This window comes from Rhinolophus ferrumequinum, chromosome 3, assembly GCF_004115265.2.
Source record: "Rhinolophus ferrumequinum isolate MPI-CBG mRhiFer1 chromosome 3, mRhiFer1_v1.p, whole genome shotgun sequence".
Taxonomy (NCBI): domain Eukaryota; kingdom Metazoa; phylum Chordata; class Mammalia; order Chiroptera; family Rhinolophidae; genus Rhinolophus; species Rhinolophus ferrumequinum.
This window is the reverse complement of record NC_046286.1, coordinates 64,122,945-64,150,561: the sequence shown is the minus strand read 5'-3', so window position 1 is coordinate 64,150,561 and position 27,617 is coordinate 64,122,945. Positions and strand designations below refer to the sequence as shown.

General features: G+C 40.0%; 1 protein-coding gene across 5 annotated transcripts in view; it reads left to right on the top strand.

Moving 5' to 3' along the window:
• Nucleotides 1-770: 770 nt before the first annotated feature.
• LAMA4 (laminin subunit alpha 4) overlaps nt 771-27,617 on the top strand; it is a 129,131-nt gene continuing 102,284 nt past the window's right edge. For 3 of the 5 annotated variants that reach the window (XM_033103107.1, XM_033103103.1, XM_033103106.1), the window contains exons 1-2: nt 832-940; nt 1,103-1,452. In XM_033103107.1, coding sequence (XP_032958998.1) covers nt 1,258-1,452 — 195 coding nt within the window. In that variant the 5' untranslated portion in view covers nt 832-940; nt 1,103-1,257. The other 2 variants (XM_033103105.1, XM_033103104.1) reach the window with 2 other exon arrangements.

Below are 27,617 nucleotides of genomic sequence, written 5' to 3'. Positions count from 1 at the left end.
TCGGTCTTGTGGGAATGTTTAAGCCCTTATGAAGCCAATGTAAGCACAGGTACTTATCAGCTGTAGTGGCCACTGACCCATCCATCCACAGGGGTACCCTGGCATAATTGTAGCCCAGTTTCTCCCCAAAGTCTTGGGAAGGTTACAGGACTCAGACAGATGTAGGAGGCATGAGATTACAAGCCAAGAGGAAGGGGCCGAGGCTGTGGGCAGTATATTTGACAGGCTCATACACTGCAAGCCTTGTTGCCCGCCCCTTACAAAGCACTTCTTTAGGACGAAAACAAGATGTTCTTTGTAAATAAAAGTTCATGCATTTGAGTAATGAAGTAATTTTTCCAGCACTGCAGTGAAAGATATTCTCCCAAGCCCTCTGGTTGAGGATTGTCAGGAGGAAGACGGGTAGCTAGTCTGTCTCAAGAGAAGATATTAGCACAAAGTGTGCAGCAATTCATCTCTAAAAAATGAGAAACCTTGCTCAAGAAAGTGGGTTTCTCCTTCCCCTCTGCCATCTGAGATCATGTACCTCTGGCTTCTGCCCCCGGAATCCCTTTTCCACCCACTTTCCTGCAAACTAGCAGGGGCCACGTAAAAGATCTATATAGATAAGACATCCGGCACCTTGGCTAAATAAATAAGAGATGTGAGGAAGCAATCACAAAAGCTGAATATTCATCTGGGTTCCTTGGAGGGGCTCCAAACTGAGAGGGGGAGGGGCAGCCTCAAGGGAAAGCCTGACCTTGGTGTCTGAAAGGCCAGCTTCGAGTGGGAGGGCCTGGAACTGGAAGGTAAAAAGGGAGCGGTGTGAACGAGTGTGGGAAGGAAGCCAGGACAGCACGGCCCTCAGTCCCGAGTGCCAGGGACAGGAGGTGACTGGTGTTGGTGGGGCTCGCCCGATTCAGTCTGCCTTTTGATGCTTAGCTTTAAGCCCCATGCATCTGTATGTTCTTCAGCCAGAGCCTCTGGGGAGGAGAGAGAGGAGTGGGGGAGGGAGGGAGGAAGAGGCAAACCGAGAGGAGGGAGGGAGAGGGAGAGAGAGAGAGGAGAGAGGAGAGAGAGAGAGATTCTCACTTAGTCTTTCACTCTCCCTTTTTGTACTAAGTTGCTCCTTGGGCTGCCTGGAGTTCCTACATCTGGATACTGCAGACGCAGAGAAGGTAAAGTAAGCGAGGCACCGCCGCACCACGGCAGGGGGCCCGGAGGAGGAAAAACAGTTGCCGAGCCCCTGGAAGAGCCCTGCTGGATGTCCGCGGAGAGATGGCTTTGAGCTCAGCCTGGTGCTGGGTCCTGCCTCTGTGGCTCCTCTGGAGCGCTGCCTGCACCCGTGTGGCGTCCGGGGACAACGACACTTTTCCTTCTGACATTGAAGGAAGCTCAGCGGTTGGCAGACAAGACCCGTCTGAGACCAGCGAGCCCCGCGTGGCTCCCAGAAGGCTGCCACCTACTGCAGAGGTACCGTGTCCCTGCCATTGTCACCCTGCTGGGGCACCTGGACCCCGCGGGCTGTGTGTGTCACACTCGTGTCCCTTTCTCTCCCCTCTTCTTTCCCTCCCCCCATCCACGTTGAGTTTCACCTGGATCAGGTCAGTTCAGAAACTTGAAATAAAGAGTTTTACTTTGTAAGTTGGATGTGGATGCTGTGTGAGTTGAGAGTTGAGGCTTTGGAACATGTTACTGTTCAAACTGGCAAAAGTGCCTGTGTCCTCCGGGCTCTGAGTCAGTCTGCTAGACTGTCACCTGGGGCTCCAGTGGCACCTCTATGACTTTTTGCCACTTGTACATCTCAGTAGAGTCATTTTGGTCAAGCCATAGCACTTAATGCTTGTGCCCTGTCACTGGTTTCCTGTTCCTCTGTGATGGTAGGACAGTGGGAACAATACTGAAGGACCAGTCCTTTTGTCACAAATTAAATAGGAGGACCTCTCTAACAGGGGAGGGTGAGGGGGTGGGGAAGGGTGCTGGGGCACTAAAGAAGCTCTTAGGAAACTGCAGAACAGATACCGTAAATAGGCAGGAGCCATTATAGTCCAGAAACAAGAATTACAATACAATGAAAATCAAGCCCCATTCCAGAAGTAAAAATGATTGGGATATACTGATGACATTTATTATAAGAGCTGCTGTTTGAATACCTTACAGTAGCTTTTATATTGCAAGCATAAAAAAAGAGTAGAGACTGGGTAAAAGAGGATGAATCCAAAGTAAGTGATGTAAGAGCTCCTGAGGCGAGACAGACAAGAGCGTGTCCTGGCCGTGGGAGATGCTAAGTAGGAGGAAAATGAAGTCACCTAAGTTCATGGGAAAGGAAGGAGCAATTAACCTAACAACACACACACACACACACCTCTTATAGCGGTGGTTATAGCAACTATAGAACCAAAGCAGTGATGTGGATTGACACCATTTCGAATAGCACGGAAGTCTGGATTAGTGCTATTAATTCTACTAATTGTTAGTGTAACTAGAGTTATTAAATATTCCTGATAAAATAAAGTGCATGAAGATGACCCTTTCTAGGAGTGAGCCTCCCCACACACCAAAAAGGGGGGAGGATGGGTAGGGCCAGAGCATACCAACTTCCCACTGTGGTGCAAAATGTAACCTCTAAGAGAAAAGGGACAAGGCTTCTGGTCACCTTTGCACTCAGACATGGGGCCGGGAGAGACTCCGCACCGAGAACCATGATGTCCACCTGTTGTTCTGAGTATGGAAAGTCCCTGAATGAAGTGCTTGACTTAGGGTAGTGTTGCCAGAAAAAACACAAGATGCTCAATGACATTTGAATTTCAGAGAAATAACAAACAAAGTTTTGATTGTGTCTCAAATATTGCATGAGACATATTTAAACTAAAAAAGTATTCATTGCTTATCTAAAATTCAAATTTATCTGGGCACCCTGTATTTTTATCTGCTAATTCTAACGAGATAGGCACACACAATTTACTGTAACTGTTACCCCACAAAATGTAAGAAAATAATTAGTTTCAGGAAGTTTTAAATGTATTGTGAAGACCCTGAGAAATTTCTTATATGCCAATATATTCAGTGAAATAATAGGAAGGCAGCACAGCGAAGTGTTTACTTGCAGGCTTTGCAGACTGACGATCCCAAGTTCACATTTCAACTTACCTGCCCTTTACCTTGGGCAAATTACAGATGCACAGGTTGCAGATAAACTGAGACTTAGAGAAGTTATTCATGATGACTTCATATTTCGGTCAGTTATTGTGATGAAATTAGATAAAACATAGAGTGTTTAACACAATGCCTGACACAGTATAAATGCTTTATACATCCTAACTTGTTATTATTATAAAATACATGGATGATTAGATCGAAATAAATTTCCTCATTTAGGGATATTTCTCAGAACTTTATTTTCATGGTGCTATTTTTTTTACTTACTATTGCTATATCTTTGTTTGTCTATATCCTTCCAGCTAGAAAGAATGTCCTATAGTGAGTTAAATTTACAACACTGTCAGAGTCTCATGGGTTCAGAATGCGAATTGAAGCCTTTGGTTTAGAGAAACAGAAAGAAGCTATTAGTCATTCCAGCAGGGTCAAAGTATATGATGTAGAAAAGGGTAGGATTGGGATAATTATGTTCCCACTGCATAGTTTCACATAATGTCTCCAGTTAGCCTTCAGTCCCACAGCGGTCCCAGTGTCCCCACCTTTGGGTTTCCCATGCTCTTTATAGCCAGTAAGGAGGCCTTAAACCAAATACATTCTGGAGATTTAACAACATGGTACAACCACTCTAGTGAATTGGTTCAGGGGATTGTATTTATAGTTGTATAGAGAGAAAGAAAACACAGATACATATAATACGTTATTCATGGGAGGCTGGAGAGGCGGATGGGAGGCTATTCTAAAAATACATTCACTTTATTTGCGTTGGATTTATATGAATGGTTATTCTTCAATTCTCCTTCAAAGGGAAGGAAGGGAAGTATTAAGGCAAGCATGCAGCAGTGGGAGGCGCTTGGCTGAAGGCCTGTCTAAGGCTCGAAAGCGCCTCAATAGCAGGGCTTGTATCCTCTGCACCCCTGGATTCTCAGTCTGTGACAGGGATTCCAGCACATTCTGGGGCACAGTGTGAGTTAGGGAAGCAAATATATGAAATATGCACCGAATAAAAGGTTGGAGAGCACTGGCTGACCAAGAAGGAAGGCCCCTCCTTTCCTTCTAAAACACACCCCAGGTCCTGTCAGGATGCAAAGAATTTGAAAGGAGGAGCCCCCATGGGTAACTCTACTTACTGGGAGGATGTTCCCACCTCCTGCTTTTATACGTACGAGCAATGTAATGAGTCTGTTTTTGCTGAGTTTGTGGTGAGAGCAGTGATTCTCCGTTGGTGGGGGTGGGTAAAGGGGAGACTGCGCCGTTTCAAAAAGTATATTTAGTCAAATGATACTTCCCATTTAAGGAAAGTCTTTATTTTGTCATGATCACTATAGCAACAAAAGTAGATAAAAGTCTTCTGGACCGTATGTATGTATAAAAGAACTGGAGGGGTGCAGCAATGCCGGTGGGAACAGTCCCCAAGGAGAAGGTATCAGAGTGTCCTTGGGAGGAGTTACATTCTGGCCCATCAAAAAGAAGCAGGAGTTAAACAAGGTCAAGAACAGCACTAGGTTAGAAGTTGACCCTGCAGGGCTGGAAAGAAGCCACACCAAGGCTCAGAAGGAGAGTGGGGGTGCTCAGCTGGAAGGGCAAGCTTGTGGGGGCAAGTGGAGGGCCACAGTGCTGTTACTGCCTCTGGTGGGAAATTGAGAAAAGAAAGGACGTAATTGACAATATTGACCAAACTTCCAGAGAAAAATTCCCTGGAATTTATCTCCTGGTAACCTGACTGGGTGTTGCTAGTATTATTGTTGTTGGCTTGCATCCGAGAAAATCAGTGCCCCACGAGCCAAATGAGCCAAGGTACCCACCTCCCACCCCACCCCCACTGGACACTCGCACTTGCTTAGAAAAAGCACTATGAGCTAGACTAGCTCTGAGGGATGTTTCCTGTAGATTCTTTTTACTGTTGACATGCGATGCCATGCTCCAGCACATAGTTAGGCTCCCGGCCACTTAAAGGACTGCAGCATGTTTATTGAAAGACAGTTTATGTATCTCTTCCACTATCTGCTTTCCTTTCCTTATCTTGGCCCCTGACTTTGAAAGAAAAGCCCTGTAGAATCACACTAAGACCTCCAGTCACTGGCCTGGGTCAGCATTCTATACTGCTGTTCAACAGAGTAATTAGGTCATCTGAACCCTTGCATGCAATCATTATTTCATTCACTTAATATTCATCCAATGAGCAGGTTTGGAGCCTTACCACGTAGAAAGCAATAAAGTAGGTGCCAGGAGAGACAGAAAGTAGGCAGAGTCACATCCCTACCCTCAAGGCATCTAAGCAATCTAAGAAAGAAAACTGTATACACAAATCAGAATGAATCGATGTTCTCTAAGAGTAGCTATAAACTAAGTGCCATAGAGATAATGTGGAAAAAATATTACTCTTGAGCCAGACCAGTAGGGCACACTCACCTACTCACCAAACATCAAAGAAGTTTCCTGGAAACATTATTTTAGAAGGACCGGAATATAGTAGTAGTAGTAGTGATAATAACAGCATGACTTAAAGCTTAACACTCATTGAGTATTTACCACATGCCAGACACTGATCTAAGCACTTTCCATGAGTAATTTCCTTTAACCCCTCATGACAACTCAATAGGATATAGTTATTTTTTCATTTTGCAAACCTGGAAACTGAGGCACAAAGCATTTGACCCAGCACACTACCTGGTAAGTGGCATAGCCACGAAGGAGTTTGTGAAAGTAATTCGACTGTGCAGGAGTATCTCGAAAAAAGTAGTTAGATAAATAGAACTATCTATAGGCATAATTTTTTGTCAGTTTTGGGAATTAAGTAAAATGAAGATATATAAAATGCCATGCAACACTTGCTAGATGAGTTGCATAAAATCTTAGGATTACCAAAGAATTGATATAGCTTCCCTTCCTGTCCAGTCTATTAATTACTTTTTAAACTACTACTACGCAAATAGAAGAGAAAATAATTAACATTTACTGACTTCCACTATATCTCATGAACCTACATGTATCATCTTATTTAATACTCAATAGTGAAAATTATACCCATTTTACAGATGAGCAAATTGATGGAGGTGGTAATCACCTTACCCAAAGTCTTCAAATTCCATTCTCTTTTTCCAGCCTATCACTGGGTCTCCCTGATAGAATTCTTTATTTTTATTTATTTATTTATTTATTTTTACCTATAGTGTTTTCTTGTATCCTATTTCCCTTTTATAACCATGTTCTAGTGTGTTTCCTCTACATGATGTTACGGTCTACATCAGAAGCTCCTGATTTAAACTAATAAATAGAGAATTCAAAACAGAACCACTGATAGCAAATACGTGGAGTGTCTTACAGAATATATTAAAAAATTGCTGGAAAATAAAGAATACCATTTGCTGTAATTCCAGAGTTCTCTGACTTAACCAAAAGGACTTTTTTTAATTGTGGTAAAACATAAAATTTACCATTGTAACCATTTTTAAGTGGCATTACATATATTCATTGTTATGCAGCCATCACCATCGTCTATCTCCCAATCTTTTTCATCTTCCCAATCCGAAACGCAATACCCATTAAATAATAACTTCCCATTACCTCGTTCTCCCAGGTCCTGGCAACCACCAGTCCACTTTCTGTTTCTATGAATTTGACTACTCTAGGTACCTCATATTATAGGTGGAATCTACAATATTTGTCTTTTTGTGCCTTATTTTACTTAGCATACTGTCTTTAAGATTCATCCATGTTTGAGCATGTGTCCAAATTTCATTTCTTTTTAAGGATGAATAATATTTGTCTGTATACATCACATTTTGTTTATCCAGTCATCTGTCAATGGACATTTGCGTTATTTCCATCTTTTGGCTGCTATAAATCGTGCTGCTCTGAACATCGGTGTACACATAGCTGTTGGAGTCCCTGCTTTTAGTTCTTTTGTGTATATACCTAGAAGTGGAATTGTTGATCACATGGCACAGAGAAAGTTTGAAATTTCAGATTCTTATAAAAGCCAAGCAAAAAATAACTGGGCAGTGAAAGGAACGCATCCTGTGAGTGATGGGGCCAAAGCAACAGGAGAGGAAGAGCTGCGTCTTCCTTCCAGAAGGACAGCCACCTCTCCATGTTGCCAGGTCTTCTTTTTTTTCATGAGAAGACAGAATCTGGATTCTTAAGTGAAATTGCTGACTCGATTTTTTTAAAATACCCTTTGGGAAGTATATCTGATGGCCCGATTTAGCCCAAGAGCTATTTATTTGCAGTCTCTGCTTTACAACATTTGAAATTCGCCTTTCTTCAAAGGCACAATGTGGGCATCTAGCCAGACAGATGTGCCATGAATCCAGCTCTACTGCTTTCTAGCTGTTTGACTTTGACCAAATTTGATCATCTTTCAGAGGCTCCATTTGTTTGACTGTAAAATGAACAGAAATGAATTTGCCTTGCAAGATTGTTGTGAAACTTAAGTGAAAATAATGTATATATAAGCTGCCTATCTCAAAATCTGCCCTCAGTTCTTTCTCTTCTGTCCTTCCCTCCTCTCTCTTTTTCTTCCACTGTTTTTGTGTATCTGCTACCGTGTTTGCCCGAAAATAAGACCTAACCGGAAAATAAGCCCCAGCACGATTTTTCAGGACGCCATCCCCTGAACATAAGCCCTAATGCATCTTTTGGAGCAAAAGTTAACGTAAGATCCAGTCTTATTTTGGGGGAAACACGATAGTTACGATTTGTAATATCAGTCTATTTAATCCAAATTTTTACTTATTTTATAAATTCAATTACTTCCAAATGTGTTTATAAATTTGCTGATTATCCAACATTGGAGAAGAAGGAGACTGTAGTTTATTTTTTATAATCACCATATCCCTAATGGTATGTAATCATTGTATCCCTAAACATAGCCTTTCCCCAGCAATAGGATGACCTGAGCATTTAAGAGAAATGAGTTTTTCTAAATCCCAAAAAAGCTAAACAAACAAACAAACAAAAAACAGCATCTTTGATATGACAAAAACTATAACCTTTTTTTTCTCACAATTAAATTTTCAAATCTGACTTGTCAGTTTCTTGACGTATATAATGCCCAAAACACTCCTCTCCTGTAGGGTTTTTCCATGCTCACAGTAACCATGTAAGTATAATGATGGTGAGACATAATTTGAAGACATTTGATCAATTAGAAATCATTAAAATCAGATTGCCAGTACATGCTTTGAGTTCCAAAACTTAGCATTTCCATAGAATTACTTATTTGTTTTTTCTAAAACAAATACATCTGCTAGTTCTTCCACATAGAAGAATATTTAAATATCTACTCCAGCATTTGCCAAAGAGCAGAATTCTTTTTTTTTTTTTTTTTTTAACTGTTTCTCGTTTTTGCTCCTAGTGTGGTAAAGTTAAATTCTGGGAAATGGTTTACTAAAGGGAAGTTTAACCACAGATGTTTGTAATTCCAACTTAAGTTTCCCATCAAAGTCTTAATGAAATTCAGCTGCCAGCAGTTCGACTCTGAATCTGAGTCTTTTTATCATGAGAAACTTGGGGAAAACAGCATTCCAAGGCTGAATGGTAGTGGGAAAATGTCCATATACAAGCCCAAATCCTGCATAAAGAAAAAAAAAATACATAAAGAAACAAATCCTGTTTAAAAAAAAAAAAGGAGGGGTGGTCAGATGTACTTTGAATAATATGATCCTCTTTTCACTTCCAAGACATTCTTAGTTTGTGTGTTATAATTTGGTGGAAGTTAGAGTGTGTTTCCCGTACTGGAGTGAAGTATCTACGTTTATGATTGCATGAGAACTGATGAGCTGGAGAAACTCCATGACATTAACAGCCGCATTAGCACAAGTCTTGCAGACTAGACCAGTAAACCATGTTGTATACCATAGCTAAAAGGACCCTTGAGCATAGGGCCGATTTTGTGTATTAATATTTATTTTGAAATTATGCCCTCCATGAGATAGAGTGGCGTGATTACTTTAAAGGAAATCAGGGAGATTAAAAATGTTTCCACCAAGACTCACCTCAGTCGTGACTGTTACATGCAATACTGTTTGTCTATTTACAAAATGAACTGCAGCGTGGCATACTGAACTAAGCAGTTCTGTGAAGCCAAATATCAGCCCAAAGGATTGCAGAAAATAGACACTGGCAGAAGGCAAGAGAAATGTCTAGCGAGCCTCATACCGTGGGATGCTAGGGCTGTAGAACCATCTAGAATCACGGCAAAAGCCAGAGCACATATATTCAGGGTCTCGAGCTGAAAATTGTGACTGACCTCTTCTTGCAGAGCAGAGTTATTCCACCGTGCCTTTCAAGCTTCAAAGCCACCATGTGTATGTTTCCCCTTGACCACCAGTGACACAATTTGACAAGCTAAGAGAGTCCTAAGTGGAAATTCCCTTCCTGCTGATATGACATGAGTCCTGGGAGCAGCACAGTGTTTCCGTCATCGGTGATTTTGTCAATCTCCAGGTCACAGGTGTGGTGTTAAATGCCTGTTGTTTGGAGGTTGAACAGAGTCTGAATGCCTGGAGATGGGCCAGTGTTTCTTTGCAGTGTGTGAATAATTGCCTCATTCTGCTTTGTTCCCTTGAAATTGTTGTCTGTCATTATCAATGCCAGTAGACACCCTGAAATTCCATTCATAAGAGACAAGCCCTGAAGCCTCTGCTGAAGCACAGAATTCAGCATAAAGGGGACCTCTGTGAATGCAGACCCTGCAGATGGTTATTGTTGGATGTATAACTCTATGATAACTTCAAGTGTGAACTGTAAAATCAAAGGGATTGTAGAATGTTGGATCTAGAAAGGGATTTTAGAGATTCAACCTTCTGATTTTGTAGGTGAGGAAACAGAGTCTCAGGAGGGGGTTGATGTCCTTCACTCAGGGACACAAAACTTATTAGCAAGCAATGCCAGGAACAGAGTGTTCTGACTTCCAGCCTTATGTTCTTTCAAATTGTTTCAATGGACTTAATCATCCTGAGCTTTAGAACACACACACGAGTATATGTGTGTGTGTATATATATATATATATATATATATATATATATATATATATATATACATGTATATACATATATATATATATATATACATGTATATACATATATATATACATACATATATAGTTTTTTTAAGAGAAAATTGTATCCTTCTAATGTGCTATTATTGACTTTACTCTTTATTGTTTCTATTTATCCTTAAGTTGGTTTATCAGTAGGAGAGTCTCATAGAATTGAATGAAGAGGGACAAGCACTGGACTGTGAGTCTGGAACTAACTATTCTGGTTCTTGGCTGTGCCACTGACAACTAGACCACCTTTACCAGTTGGTTAAAGGAACCTTGGCAAGTCCCTTTACCTCCCAGGTCCTCAAATGCTACAGACTAAAAAGAACAAACAAACGACAAAAAAAAAAAAAAAAGCAAGGCTACTTCTAGTAAAAGTTCTATAATTGTCTAATAAATTGATCAAAATTTATACTAATTAAAGGGATGCTGGCTTAAGGAACAGAATCATTCAGAGTCACAACTGCTGTCCCAGTTAGAACCCAAAGATGTAGGAGTCCAGAGCCTGAGGAAAATACAGGGTCCTGATCTGGTGGAGGGGGTAGGGTGATGACACTTTAATGGAGTCCTTTTTCCTGCTTGCTCACAACTCCAGGTGCAGAGCTGGAGGTGGTTTGCAGGTCACAGCACTGACCCAACCATAAACATGAGCCTTTCCAAGGTGACACACCACGGAGGCTTCCCAGACTGCATGAGCTGCGGACACCTGTGAACCCAGTGAATGTCAGTGGTCTCCCACACCAGGAGTTTGGGCGCTGCCACTTGCCTTATCAGGACCCTTCAGGATGTCCCTAAACATGAAGTTCCACCCAGAGAAACAGGAAGGATGACAATGGAAGAGGTGAAGGACATGGAGAGCTATTGGCAGGAGGCTCGTGTCCATGTGTCTCATAAGAGCTAAGTGGCATGTGTCAGAGGGTCCAGATAGAAGAATGCATTTTCACTCAGTGCAAAAGGACGGGAACGCCAGTCACAGATTATTGATTCATTATAAACATCAACTAAAATCACTGCATTATAGTATACACAATACAGTTGTCAAGAGAGTCTTCATGAGAAGGTGAAGTGGAAGCCTAATTTGATCATCTGCTCTAGATTGCGCAGAACGCAACATTTGGAAGCAAATATTTTCAAGGACCTTTTGGAAGCCAGAATTGTCAGGGTGTGAAGGAACCTGCCCTGGTGTGTGAACACTCTGATTGTTACTAGCTACCTGGAAGGGGGTCTAAATCGTGGTGACTCCGTGTGTGTCCCAAGGAGGGCAGCATGAGCACCACAGGGCATGCGTTAGAGATGCAGACTCTCAGGTTCCATGCCCGAGTCAGAATCTGCATTCACCAGACCCCCAGGTTGTTCGTATGTACATTAAAGTATGAGAAACACTAGCCTCTAAAATGCAACTGGGCTTGAATTTTAATGAACTTAAGGGAAAATGAGATTCCAGAAAAGGGAAGCTTGTTTGATATACTGTAATTACAGGGAGGCCTAAAATATAAAACCAAATCATGGCTATGGGAGGCTAGTGAGCGGTCTCACAGGCCTGCCTAGGTACTCATCCCTAGCCTGAAAAGTTACACTTTAGAATGAAAAATAAAAAAAAATGAAAAGCTTCAAGGCAATCTGCTGCTTCAAGGCATTTGAAGGAGCCAAGAAGGTGATGTCACTTCCTGGCCTGCTCATAGTACGTGCTCAGGAAGGGTTTTTTAAGGAAAACATGAAATGATAGGGAAGCTTTCCTACTTCCACCTCCTTCCCAGCACCCATAGCTTAGAAGTAGGATGTCTGAGACTGTGTGTCCTTGAGGGGAGGGGAGGCAGGGGAAGAATTTATTATGTGGAATCTGCTTGAAAATAGGTGCTGCTCAGACTGTTCAGGAAAGGGCAGGATTGCGTAATGTTTCTCTTGCTAACAAGGAAGTCTTTCTAATTCAGGATTATGTATCTTCAGGGAGTGAGGAGTGAGGTCTGTGTCCTAGACTAGAAAGATAATGTGAAGAGATATGGAGGAGCTAGTTCCCCACAATGAAGATTGCACAGGCTTGTCCTCCAACTATTACATTTTTAGATGAATTAAGATCCATAGCAACGTGCTCTGAAGTCAAGGTGTGTGGCTCCTCCTGACTCTTGGCGTCCTTGATGCAGCCTCAGCCCTGAGGGGGCCCCTTGCCATTTTATAACAGCCTTAAAGGACAGCTGTCCTTGAGCCCACTCAGGATAGCTAACTGGACTGATTTTCAAGATCCTTTTAGCTTTAATTCCTAAGCCGTCTATCAGCACTTGCTATATCCTAGGAATTGTCCTAACAACTGTATGTATATTGTTTTTCCAATTATTCCTTATAACATGATGAGGAAGGCACTTCTGTTAGCACCATTTTATAGATGAGGAAACTGAGTCATATAGACATTGAGTACCTTACCCAAGGGGTCATGGTTCAGAAAATCTGGCTCCCAGTTCTTTTTTTTGGCTCCCAGTTCTTAATCTTTATCTTATAATGACTCTCAGTGATCTATGGTTTTCAATGTCAGAATGCCTTAGAACAGCTCAGCTAACAAGGGACTTCAGTATGACCCAGGAACACCAGAGTAGTCTTAATAGTAGAGTCTGTAAAGAACGTTTAATTTAGTGCTAAGCATTAGTCATGTCAGTGGAATCCTGAGTTTGCTCTAGGGATCTACTACTTACAAGAACTTGATAAAAGGATAAGGAAAAAACTTGAATGTAGTAAAAGCAGGATCTCAGGGGTAATGATTAGACAAAGTATGTCAGTCATAGGAAAACTTAGTGAATATTTAGACACAGTTTTTTTTTTAATTTCTCTATAAGGGACAATATAAAAAAGGGAGTTAGGCGACCAAAAGGGTTTAATCAGACCTAAAAGAAACAGGCTCTTAACTCCTTTCTTAGAAATCTCCAAGCAACATGTCAAGGTACCTACGTCGTGCATTGGTAATAAATGATTTATTCAATGGGTGCATAATGATTAAGGGCCCAGTGCCAAGAGGCACCACACAAGCCACGGACAATTCCATGTGGATCGGACCCAGGTAGTCTCTGCCCTTCTGGCTGGAGATTGGCTGTGGTAGCTGTAGTCACTTGTAAAGCCCATTGTGAATTGCGAATGGGTTAATGTATTACAGTAGTGGTCCCCCAAGTTTTCATGCCCAATAATCTCTAATATTTCTCCTATTCCTCAAGCCTCCAGTATTTTGCCTACTATGTTAGTTTGCTTGGCCAGCCATAACAAAATGCCACAAGCTAGGAGGCTAAAACAACAGAAATTTATTTTCTAACTTCTGGAGTCTAAAAGCCAAAGATCAAGGTACTCTTGGGGTTGGTTTCTGGTAAGTGCGCTCCTCCTGGCTTATAGACAGCCATCTTCTCTCTGAGTTGTCACATAGTCTTTCTTCTGTGCACGTGTAGAGAGGGAGAGAGCTCTCTGGTGTTTCTTTTATAAAGATACCAGTTCTATGAGAATAAGTGTTACCCTTATGACATCACTTAGCATTTGTTACCTCCTTATAGGCCCTGTCTCCAAATACAGTCACACTGGGCATTAAAGCTTCAACTTATGAATCGGGTAGGGGGAGCATAAATGAGTCCATGACACCTACCAAGTAAAATGTGTTAAGCAATTACTCAGTTTTGAGTGAGGCAACGTAATTTATAACTGCAAAAGGGAGCTTCTGGTAAAATAATATAATCAGTGTTATCACTCCGTGTGAACTTCAGGCAAAGCAAAAACAAACAAAAAGTTTAGCATTCCATTTTTGTTGTACACTTTTTTATGAGTATGTCACAATTAATTTTAATTAGATATTTTGAAATATGGAAAATAGGTCCCCGGAACATTTGACTGATTGACTGATCAGTATCAATATAGTCTCTTATTTTAAAAATTCTCCTATTTTACTACCTTTTTTAAAGCAAGTGCCATGTATTCTACAAATATGAATAAAACACAGTCAAAGAGGTAAAACAAGTACACTAATAGTGTAAAACCATTAAATTGATATGTTATAAAAACTTTTAGAGGGTTTACAAGGGACGTTCACTCCTGATGTGACGTTCACATTTGACTTCATGGGCGATGTGGCATCTGAGTTGACTGTTTAAGACTGAAGACAATTACCAATGCACGACATAGGTGATTCTGATTCCGGCTCTCTGCTGCCTACTGCCCAATCCATCCAATAGCCTGTTTTCAGATTAATGCTGATGAAACACAATTCTCATTGAGTTTCTTTTCTGTTCTAAAATCTTCAATGGCTCCCTGTTATCCAGTCCTACCACCTGAGACTATGTGCATTTCTAGGAGAAATCCTGTCTTTTGTCTTTACTCATCCAGTCTTCTCAGCTTAAATTGTACGGGAGAGACAGAGAGGCCTGGATTTGGATGGTGGCCATGGTCTGGAAAGGAGAGAACAGAAACTGGAGTCATTTCACAGATTCTATCAAGATGACTTGCCATATGTTTGGACAACAAGGATGACGGGAAGTCAAAGGTGCTGCTGGTGTTTGTAGAAATGTATTACATCATGGGGGGGAAATCTCTTCAGAGACCTTTCAACAGGAGACCTACTAAGTCAGTAGCTTTCAAGCTGAGGCTTCATGGAAATGCCTTGAGTAGAAGTTGGGTGAGGGAGGCTGAGCAGCAGGAAGCTGGGGCTCTGCTTCCTTCAACCAGAGCATCTCTTTTTTATTTGTTTTATAGATGAATTTCTCATGATGAGATGTCACTGGGGGGGGAAAAGATTTCTCTGCTGTAAAATGTTTGAGAACTATTATGCTGGGAGATCCCGAGTTGATATTCTAAGTCATGACAGGGCTCCAAAACGTTACTCAACATCTTGTTCAAATCAGTGCCTCCGAGGCATTTTCCCAGGAGTACACACACCTGCCTGAGGGCCAGTAGATGCGTGGTACTGACAGCTCCGGCAGCAGCTCCCAACATGAGATAGCAATCTCTAAACAATCGGTGCTCTCCTGCGAGATATTTCTGTGCTTCCTGTTCCCTGTCTGACGATATTTTTGGCCCTTTCCTAGGAAATTCGGAAATTCCACTTTTGTCTCAGTTATTAGCTGGAAGCGCTGAGCAAAACAACAAAGGAATTTTGGAAGTAGGATAGGATAGTAGTGAGTAGACCAGACAATTGGTATCTTTTAGTCCTCATGGAAGTGGTCAAGTGTTTGCTCGGTTCTTATTTTTTCTTAATCAATTACTCCATCACCATAAACATTATCTTATCCTAAAACCTAAACCACAGTTTCTTACCTGCACCCTGAGCTAAAAAGATAGTTCCTAGTCTTTCTCTCCCCTCCCTCAACATAGTATTACACCTATCCGTGGTCCTTTATCGCCAAAGGCCAAAACGCTTCCAGTATGAACGTTATATCTATTAAAAGGGAAAAAATGAATATTAAAAACGGTATTTTATCTTTACTTTTTCATTTGAATAAAAAAAAGTGACACCTTAAGCATTTCACACTATCGTGAAGGCAAGTTGAAGCTTGTTTTATTTGATTTTATGACATATATGCAAAACACCATGGGAGAACTGATCTTTTGATGGATTAGGAAAGCTTCTTTTATCTCTCAACCCATAGCTTGAAGCATTCAGCTTTTAAAAAGCTATTGATATTGGACAAATGTTAATTCACAACTGCCAAATATTGAAATTTCCAACGACTACTAACTCAATTGAAAAATAATGTTAATACTTACAAAGCTTCCATGGTTTACAAGGTGTAATCCTACCTATGTCCACCTTTATTCCTCACTATTTTACAAACCAGGTGGTTATTAATATAATGTATTAAAACATGGAGATGTTAAATAATTTGTCCAATGTCTCATAGCATGTAAACTTACTGAGATAGCAGGAAGTTTTATAGAATTCTACAATGTTAGTATGGGAAGAGTCTAGAAATCATCCGTGCCGCTAATGTTTTTGAAAAAGGAAGAAACCAGATCCAGAAATTTAGTCACTTCCTCAAGGTTCCAAAGAAGGTTTTTTAGAACTGGAACCAGAACCAAGTTTCCTGGCTCTTGGAGCAATACTCTTGCCTTCATAGCATGGATACCATCACCAGAACACATATTAGGGATGAGGAACACCTGGTGATCTGTGGGTTGGGACATTAAATATGCTGGATCAGACAAGAGCATATCCACGTTTGCCTTCTTGTTATGTCTTATGTCACCATCTGTGCCTGAGTCCTAAGTAATTTAACTACTAAAATATTAGAAGTTCTCTTGGCCTTTTGGTCACTATATATTTATCTCAATTTTGAATTTAACTGAATAGCCATATCATTCATACCTTTTCTTTCATTTCAAGGATTTTTGTTTTGGCTCCATATGGCTATTGACCCTGAAAACTATGCTCTCAGCACCTATACTTAGAAAGAAAGCTTTCAAGTGCAATAAGACCTTAGAATTTCTGGCTAGAGTTTTCTGATGGTCATATGAAAATAAACAACACACCCTGGATCTTAAAAGGAAGGAAGAAAAAAGATCTGTTTCAAAAATGAACAATGACACTTTTGTTTTAAAACAATTGAATTGATTTTAAAAATCCCCCTGCCACATCATGTCTCTGATTCACCCTACACACAGTCATCTTTCACGTTTCTACGTGACTTCAAGAAACTTTTCTATCATGTAGCAAAGCAATTGCAACATGAGAAATTAATGAAGAAAATGAAATAGGGGATAGCACCAAAGTGGTCTACTCTGGCAGTCTTACCTCACTGAAACCTTCCCAACCAGCCTTATAACAATTCTTTTTCAGCATCTCCATTTTATTTGTGGGACTTTTTCACTGCTGATTTCAAAGCCAAGTCGCCCAACTTTTCTAACAGCAGGATGTATATAATACCTCTTTCTCAAAGAAAATCTGCCAATGCTCAGCAAAACTACAGTTGGTAAAATCCAGAAACTGCCCCAAGAATAACATCTGCTTAGATGTGCCCTGAGTCTAATAGAGAATAAGAAATAAGAAGGATTTCAGGGAGTAGGGTAGCTCCCCTGTGATCAGCAAAATAGGAAGATCTTTGCAAGGAAGGGGTCTCTAACCTGCTGCCCACTCAGTGATTCATTTTCGAAATGGCGGGCCCCATCATCCTTTGTTCTCTCCTCTTATCCCTGATGTGAGGAGGATCCGCACTATGGTGAGAGTAGTACGGTATGTAAGGTGATATAAATAGCTTTGTAAAATCAGAGTAATAATCTCTATGAGGGAAGGATAATACTCTTTGTACCGTGCTTAAAGTCTCTGGGTTTTATTAAAGGGCTGGGCTCTTTCACGTCTCAGAGTATTTGTGATTATTTTGGCAGATGAAGCACATTTTTCCTATGGCATGTGTTTTTAGACCTTCAATATATCAAAATGTTCAGTGGAAATAAGCATTTTGTTTTTTTTTGTAGAACAACTTTTTTTGTCTGCTCTTCCACTTGGTTATTTTGAAACCTAACAAGTGTTGGATCCTTTTTGTAGTTTTAAGACATCATATATCTTCATCTCAGATTACCTAAACTGTTTTGATTTCCTTTGATTACAATCTCTTCTTTTTTAATCTGCTAACAAGGTCATGTTCATCTAGAAAATGTGCTTTCTCCTCAAAGTCATGAGTCAGCATGGATTTCCTTTGAGCTTAGTTCAAATCATCTAAGAAATTTACAATTTCATTTTAAAAAGAGAGGTAGGAATGAAATAGTTGAAGCTTTAAATGAGGACAGTTTTTTGTTTTTTTGGGTCCCCCCCCCATTTTAGCTGCTCAATGAATGGGCTATTGAAAATAAAGTGTTGGAAACCAAGTGCACCAGTTTCTTACTTCAAATTAATTAAATTAATTTAAATCAATTAAATTAATTTAATTCAGTTAAATTAATCCGTAGTTTCTCAGAGAGCCACAAAACCAAGATTTCCACCACCATTCTTTTGCTGATTTCACTTTGGGTAAAATGTATTACATAACAGAATAAAAGAAAATAATATTAAAATATTATCTTTTTATATTTGAATGACATTCTCCCTATGAACAAATTATAACTTGGAAATTATTGTCGATTCCAAAATTCCTGACTTAAGCCACATGGGAGTCACTCATGAATCTTGGTGACCACAAATGAATTAATGAGGCTTCTAGGCATACCTAAGATTTATTTCAGGGATTAGGGCATGTTTCCAATGTTATCTATAAAGTATGCAGAGAGAGTGGTATCTTCTTGTGAGCATACTGCAAGCCAGAAGGTTGCTGAAAATGTCACACAAGTTTAGTTGCTGATATTAAACTAATCCTTCCAAAGAGGGTCCCAGCAAGTAAGAAAAAGTAGGTCCATCTAATGCCTTTATTAAAGTAGACGATCAGGAGTGCAGAATGCCTGCTCTGAGCAATTAAACAATACAAGGAATGTAAGTTTGAACTGCTCTACCTTATGAGTGATTAAAAAAATGCCCTATGCTTTCCAATCTTTCAGCTTCAGCTTTCCTCCTTCCAGAAAACCCTGCACAAATGCCACCTCCTCCAAAAAGCCATTCTTGACTCACCCATGTTAAAAGTAATCTATCCTTCTTTACTCTGTGCCTCTCTTATTTCTCTGTGCCTCTCTTACTATGTTATGATTCTTAGCACTTTCTACCACATACTGTATGGTAAGCTACAGATACACCTTAAATGTCCCCACTAAACTTTTGGCGGCCAGCAATGTTCATAATTCATCTTCTGATTCCCCAGTGTGCCTGGCCAAGTGCCTTCAGTATAATAGGTGCTCAAAAAGATAATTTACGCATCCCTCAGTTATTTGTTGAACGCCTGCTTTGTGCCACACTAATTGGGGCCCCGGAGTAAACAGTGGTATGTGAAACAGAGAGAAACAGAATGAATATGTGACCATTACACATACTGAAAGCCAAAAGAGCGCTGAGTATTCTGTTTGTAGCATGTGTACATTCGGACATAATTCTCTCTTAAAATTCTGATGAACAAATCTGCATTTGGAGCGACATCAATAGTGAACCATGGTGTTCCTAAGCTATTCATTCCAGGAGCGCTGCACTGCGGATGAGAATGCCTTTTAAGCTAAAAGCTTTGTCTTTCCCACTGTATATGGAAAAATTGACTATGCACTTTCATGGAGAAGGTCTAGCTAAGAAATGTTTATATTGGAACAAGCCCCATCTCTAAATCTGGGCTTGTTGCTGAATGGTATTTTGTTTCCTTGGATCAGGGAAGGGGTCTGGAAACATCTGTAACTAGAGTATTGTTTTAACATCAGCACAATTTTTCCCCCTCAAATGACAGATAACAGAATTACTTTAAATCAAACATTCTCAGCCTTCCCCCATCCATTTCCTTTCATAAATGTGTATTATTTTGTTTTCATTAAAATGGCAGTTGCACAGACTAGATTTGTAGTGCTCAGGCATTGTCATCTGATTTGCAGTCATTTTCTTTTCACTTCAGTTTATGTACTTTACCTTCATTTTTATGAGCACTTCATAACAGAATAACTATCTGGATTACAACAATTATTTGGGGGCAAAGTTTAAAAGCTACAAACAGATAGTATTAGATTATAAAGTGATGCTGAACTTGTCCTCCAGAATTTGACTAAAAAGAAATGTGCTGATTATTTATGCCATTTATAAATGTAAAACTAAATAAAATAAAAATTTTAATTACATAGTATTTTATCAGAATCACAAAATGAAATCTTAGGGGAGGGAAGTTAGGGATGGAAATCACAGGAAATCATACCAAATAACGTGAAAAGGATGAAAATTCTGTGCCAATTTTGAATACCATTCATGTTCTTAAAAGAATAGAAGTGTCTTATGAACCGTTCATGATATTGTAGTTTTTTGTTAGTATAGATTGACCACTTGTTGGGGAAGTTGTTGTTGTTTTTTTCTTTTAGTTAGTTCCCCAAATTAAGGAGCTAAATGTTGAGGATGGTAACTCATTTGCTTTGCTTTCTGTAAGCAGTTGGTGTTGGATATATCTGTGTATGAACTATTTGAAAATGGCCTTGTCATTAGAGTCCCTGAACAGACTATCAGTATGAAATACTTTGGTCTTGGCCTAAAGATTCATTCTTCTGGGACTTTTAGGTGCTGAACACGTAGTAAAGATGTTAAGTATTTGCTTCATGAATTCTACTGCTCATGTTTTACAAATAAGAACTTGTGAAGTAGAGCGTCTCATTGTTATTTGTCTCATAAAATTTGTCTCATAAAATACATCAATGGCAGCATGGAAGGTCAACATACAATCCTGTTTTGAGCCCATTTGTGGGATCTAGCCTCCCTCAGTGATGAAGCGTGAAAATGTTAGTTTCATGGCTCAGTCAGAATTGCAGTGATGGTATTTTATTAGTACAATTTATGGGTCATAGTGTTCCTGTTAGGTGGGACCAGACATATGTCAAGCTGTAATACATTCTGCCTAACCGGACATCTGCTTCTGATTCATAAGGGGAAACACCTGCACACATGCTGGTGTATATTATACAAAGGGGCATCCTTTCCCAAGACCCATTGTCAGAGCTCTCAGTGGAATAAGGGCGGTGTCAGGAACACAGTTGTATGTCATACGACCAGATTTTAACAAGGGTTGCCTTCTCTAATGAGTCATCTACATTATTTGCTTTGCAGTGCGTTTCTATCTGACTACATAGAAACTGGTAAAAATGAAACATCAGCTATAAATTATTATATTTAACTTAAGAATAATTGCCATATGCCAAATCAAGTAATTATGGAGGGAGGGCTGAAGACAATATTTTGTTTCTCAACTGAGCCACACACACAGATCAAAACTGAGCAAAGCTTAAAAGTGTTTCTTCCCCCCCTTTCCCACCCCCACTTCTCTCCCCCCTTACTCCCATGGCTGGGGAGTGGTATTAAGACCTCTTGATGACGATGGCACTCATCTATGAACGAAGGAAGATGGTTCTAGACGGAATAACTTTAATGAGATTCTTGATAAATCTGATATCCATAAGCAGAGTTGATTTTTATCCCAAATACACTGGGAAAGGCTGAGGTGGACAGTGTGGGCCTGTTTACAAAATGTGAGCTACAGCCCAACCCTCACAATTCTCTGCATGATTTTCTTCTTCATCATCATCAAAACGTGTGGTCTAGTGGAAGGAGCACTAAGCATGGCATTAACCTGCTCCATGTAAGTGACTTTTGATAAGTCCCTTAGTTCTCTAGGTCTCAGTTTTCCCAAATTTAAAATGAGGGGTTTGACAAGGTAACCACTAAGATCCTTGCTAGCTCTGGAATCCTGTGATTCTGTAAGGACAAAATACATTCAATGCATATTCATTCAGTACCTGCTGTGTAAGGCACTGAGAATACAATGACAAGTCAGATAAATCCAGTTTCTGTTCTTGTGGAGTTAAGTCTTTTGAGGAAGAAAGACAGTGAACCAGTAACCTCAGTGTCATTGCTAAGCTGTGTGCCATAAAGAAAGAGAGTTACAGCTCACTGAAGAGCTACCAGTTAAAACAGATAATCCCGGCACATAACCTTCCAAAAGGAAGGGAAGGAACTAGTACCTACTGAACCCTCCCATGCAATAGATCCCGTCTATTGGACTTTAAATGCACAATACTAGTTGACCCGCACAACCAGTCTAGGATAATATAGTCATCACTGCTATTTGTTTATTCGTTTGTTTGTTTTTTCAGATAGGGAAACTGAGACCTAGAGTTAAAATAACTTGAGCAAGGTTATCCAGTGGCAGAGCTGGAACTAGAATCCAGATTATCTCATGCTTTCCACTGCTCCGTATGTCTCCAAAGGATGTAACTCTCGGGAATTGTGGCTGCTGGAAGGAATAGATTGTAGTACACTCCATCAATGAACATGAGAGTTAAATCAGTGAGGTCTACAGGCTGGGGGTATCTGAAACGCGCACATATTTGGAGGAGAAATTGATTCATTCACTCAACAAATATTTGAGCGGCTGCACAGTTGACAAATGGGGGCTTGAACGTGGATACAAATGTGCATTTCTTAAAATGCCAAAGAGGAGATTTTCATCATAGTCTGAGAATTTTGCATGCAAACTTTAAAGAATAATTACCTAAAGGTATGGGTTACTGGGGCAGGGGGTGAGGAAGAGGATTTATAAACTATTAGAAGAATAAGAAAAGAAGGAGAAAACATTTGAAAGCAATTTTGCCCCTGCCTATGAAATGCTCTTAATTTGCTTGATTTAACAATTAATTTACCATATTATATTGAGAATGCTATCAAAATTGATTGCTTGAAAGGGGTTCCACCTTTGAATACAAACCTTTGTCTATTTGGATTCCCTGAAAATATGCTCTGTCAACTGAACAGGGGAAATATGTCACTTTCTCAAATTATTCTAAATTGTGATAAAAGAGTCCAAGTATGTGAAGTTCAATCCATCTTCAGATCCTGTAATTTCAACCCTCAGATGGATAGAGTTCAATTTGTTAGCCCCTTTCAGTCCCTTACTAACTATTCCAAAAATATGTCATGTAAGAGACATTTGTATCCATACTTTGTCCTGACTATGGCCCCTAATGGAACCACTTAAAATTCTGTTGTCACCACCAAATTAATGTCCCAAATAATTATAACTAAAAAGATCTTTTTCCTTCAACAAAGAATAGTTATCTCCCAAGAGTCGATTAAATTTATGTGAAATGTAAAGTTGAGTTCAGGATGTTGGAGGAGATAATAGGTGTGGTTAGGATTTTGTCTGTTTTCAGAGGCGTACGCCTGGGGAAGGCTGAAGAACAGGGCTCTCTAAGGAGACAAAACCCACAAAGGAGATGCACTGCTCTGCTCTTCACCAACCAAGACAACGAGAAGTGGGGCTACAAGGAAGGTGAATGTAAAAAGAAGCAGAATGTAAATAATCCTAAACTTTTGGCCTCGGTCTAACTCAATCCACTTAGCCACAGTCATGTCTGGTATCACCTTAAATAATTTTCTAACACGAGCGGACTTTGCTTCCATCTCAGGGTTTAAAACCACCCTGATTGGTAAATTTACAATTTTGTAATGAGTTTTTAAAGACTTGGCAAATGTAACTTGATTATTTAAAAGAGGCTTTAGCCTAGGACTGTCTGAGAAAGTCAATCAGATGACCTTTCACACATCGAATGGACCATTTGAATAGTCCTTAGATAAAGAGCTGACAGGTCAATTATTTCCTACTGTTAAACTTGAGTACATCCTCCTGCCACATCCCAGGAAAGAAGGTGTGCTGGTTAGTCTGCACCTACTCCTGTCCATTCCCCCTAGATTCTAGCTCTGCCTGCCTGCCTACCTTCCTTGCTCTGCTTCCAGAAGACAACCCCTGCAGACTGCAGCACTCAGCCTCCCTTGCTAAACCAGAAAGGAGGAGAAGTGAAAGGTGGGGGAGTCCTGTCCTGTTCCCTCTCTGCCTCAGCACTGCCTCTTGGGAAAAAGCTGTAACCAACCCAACACTTAAGTATCCATAGGGGCCATGTCTCCATGGCCCTGGCCTCTCCCTGGGTTAGTGTAACAAGCTTTCTTTGTTCCTTGAGCTCCAGGGGTGATAGGCCCTTGTTTCATTTGCTTCTACATCCCTTGCTGCCTGAACCTGCCCAAGCTTCTTCAAACCATCCATCCATTCTCTATCTTCATTCTCTTCATTTGAGCCCTCTGATGTGAATTCTGTTTCCTGCTGGGCCCCTGACTGACTGATTCACTATGTCAATGACAAACCCTCTTTCGAAATGCATGGCTTTTTCCACTTCCTCTCTGGTGGGAAAACCTTTTCCACAAGCGTCTGTTGCAACCAGCTGTTTCAATTCACAAATTATTTTATTTTCATGTAAGGGAATAATGGAGAAGGGATTATACAAAAAATATTTAGCAAACTCGAAGGACAAAATCTTAAATTCAACAAGTTAGCTTCATTTGGTTTCTGCATTATTCTAAGTTTCCCCTTTCAGCTGCAGACAGGCTGGAGAGGGCAACTTTTAACCTAAACCTGTCGGTTCCCCAGCCATGTTCCTTCAATCTAACCATAGATGGTTGGAGCTGCCATTATTAGCTGTCTTGGTCCCTGAGTAGACAGGGTTCCCGGCTTTGGACCCCCACCTTCCCTCTTAGAACAGAAAACTAACCTGTAAAGCCTCTTACTTGGATTTTAACATTTTAGTTTCTCAGGCATTGGAAAATGGGAGTATTATGCACTATTTTGAGAATCTTTTATCTCTGCCTTAAATTATTAAGTCCCAACTAGACTAAATAAGCACCCTAACAGTACTCCAGGTTGCACAGGTAGCCTGACACATGCTTTAACTGAGACAGATACAGGCATGTGAAAGGATTCCTCACAGGACGAGGTAACTGCTAGCTGTAAGATGAAAAACAAAGAAAGAACAAATTAAGTAAGGAATGTTCTGATGCTTATTTTTTTAACTGTGTATAATGATAATGGTGTATAAAGTGAATAACAAAGATGTTAGGAAAATTTTATAAAGCATCTGAATCTATTGTCAAAACCATATTAGTCACTTCCTAGAGATGGTGTTTTGGAGACCTCACAAGGTCAAGACATGGAAATCCAATATCCAGACAACCTAAGTGGGATCTTTTGTTTTCCTTTACCCTTTTCTTACTTTATTTCTTTCTTATTCTTTCATACACATTTTATCCCTTCCATGTAGCTTAAGAAATAAAACATCGCCCATATAATTGAAACCCAAATACCCTTCTTCAATCTCATTCCCCTCCTTTACCCTTAAACAACCTGATTTCTTAGTCTCCCATTCATTTCTTTATACTTCTCTTTATATGTGTGGATCCCTACACAGTGTATTAAACACCGTGTTTCCCCGAAAATAAGACCTAGCCAGACCATCAGCTCTAATGCATCTTTTGGAGCAAATATTAATATAAGATCTGGTCTTATTTTAATATAATATAAGACTGGGATATAATATAATATAATATAATATAATATAATATAATATAATACCAGGTCTTATATTAATTTTTGCTCCAAAAGATGCATTAAAACTGATGGTCCGCCTAGGTCTTATTTTCAGGGAAACACGGTAGTATTATTTTGCATGTTTTTGAATGCAATATAAATATCATATTGTTTCTATTCTGCAGCTGGGTTTTTCCTCATTATATTTAAAAGATTCACTTATGACAGGAGAGCTTCACTTGTGAGATTTGCCAAATTGCTTTGCAAAGTGTTTACATGATTTGCCCTCACTTGGCTCACTTTTTACAGAGTCGAATCCATTTTTTCAACTGATATATTTTTAGTATCTCCTTGCTATCTGCTAATCATTCTGAGAGGTGATAAGGATACAAAGATGAATAAGACACTATCCCTGTTCTCAAGTTGTTCACAGTAATTTCAGAGAGGCAGGAGTATAAATTAAAAATTATAACAGCGTGTTTCATGTGCTCTAATGAGGTATGTGCCAAGTGCCATGTGAGCACAGAGGATGCACAGCTGAGTCTAAGACTAAGCAAAGGACTCATAGATATTGGAGGAAAGACAGCCCAAGGCTCTGTGGCAGTGTGTGCAAAGTCAAGATGGTCAAGAGAATGGCACGTGTGGGTGAGGGGTGGGGACAGAATAAGCGGTTTAATTAGAAGAGAGGGAGCAGAGGTTGACCCTAAAGAGATAGGTTGGGGTAAGATTATAAAAGAGGAGCCATGTACGTCATGCAAAGGAAGTTTATTTACTTATGTAGGCAATGAATGAAGAGGCAATAGGAGGTCTGAAGCAGAAAAGTAGTATAAGTTCTGGGTTTTGTTTTTTGATTTTTTTTTTTTAATTTTGGTAATGAAGATTGGACTGGAAGGGAGAAAGTCTGGTGACCAAGAGAGTAGAGTGAAGGTAATTATAAATATCCAGAAGCAAAACATCATGATCCTGCACTAAACTGGTATTGGGAACAAGGAGGAAGAATTATCTTGATAAATATTTCAGAGGTAGAGTGTAAGCTCCACAAGGTACCGGTGTAGAAAGGGTGGCAGAAGATGGGAACAGACTAACCCAGGTGGAGACAATGAGGAATGCAGTGTGTGTGGAGAATTTACAAACAATAATAACTTACTAACCCTCAGTCTGCTTTTTATTATCGCCATGTGCCAGCAATTCTAAACAATGTCAGTGACAATATTCTCCTCCCTGAAAAATCTTTCATTGTCTAAGTTCTAAGCAGTTGCATGGTTACTGTTGAGTTTTAATAATATAACAAATATGTAAGCTTCAAATTAGCACATTCCGATTACTTAACCTTTAATTAACATTATATTCTACACAGAAATTAATTCATCAAACTTCCAGTCCTACAGTCCACCCCAACACAGATAGAAGTATTAATTGGGTAAAGTCATTTCGAACTCAAAATTCTACCCTCTGTGGTATTTCATTTACTTGCATCTAAACCATAGATTTAAAATAAACAATGATAACACCATGATTATGAAAAGGAAGACACAGAACTTGAGTACTTAAATTTTGTCATTCAATGTACAAACCATTGTCTATCCTTGCAGGGTGCACTCTTTTGGAAGCATTTACCGAAACTACATTAAGGCAAAATACATTAATATAATTTAAATGCATAAGTCTGTTACTTTTCCCTCTGATGTTCTTTGTAATACTGAGATATAACACGAGGAGAAAAATAGATTGGGTAGACAATATAATAAGGTCAGTGAGGGACACATTCAATTCCTTAGGCCGGTAGAACTAGAGATGGACTTGTCTAACTACCAGGCACTGGAGATAAGAGTGTGGCATAAAAGAATGAGATCAGGGATATGCAGAGAGATGTGGGAGTCAGCAGAGTATACATGGAGGATAAAACTGAGAGAGGCTGACATCACAAAGTGTGTACTAAAATGTAGATAGGAAGAAAAAAAGGGATAAGGAGGCTACCTCGGAGAACACCAACAACGTAGGGAAAACAGGAAGAGAAACGATCCTCCCTCCCTCCTGCTACCCCAAAATACAGAGAAAAAATAGGCAAGAGAAAAAACCCTAAGTGAGACTTGTCCTGGAAACCAAGAGAAGAGAGAATTTCATGGAGGGAATTTCAATAATGTTAAGTACAAAATGAGAACAAGTATTATTGGAAAAGCCAAGCCACAAAGACATCACCCAACAGTTTGTCAGGGCAGTTTCAGTGGCACGATGGAGGCAGAAGCCAGATGATAAAGAGAGGCATAGAATGGTATGAAGGACGCAGAGCCTGTGTGATTGAGTGCTCACTCAAGAAGATTGGCTGGGCAAGAGAGGAGGAAAATGAAGGGCAGGCAGAGCTGAGTGAAGGTATTCTTAGATCTGAGCCCTGGAGGCGAAGTCAAGGCTCATCCAGCACAAGATCCAGCACCTAATTGTACTCTGCCTTTTCCGTGGGTGCAAAGGGAGGGATGGT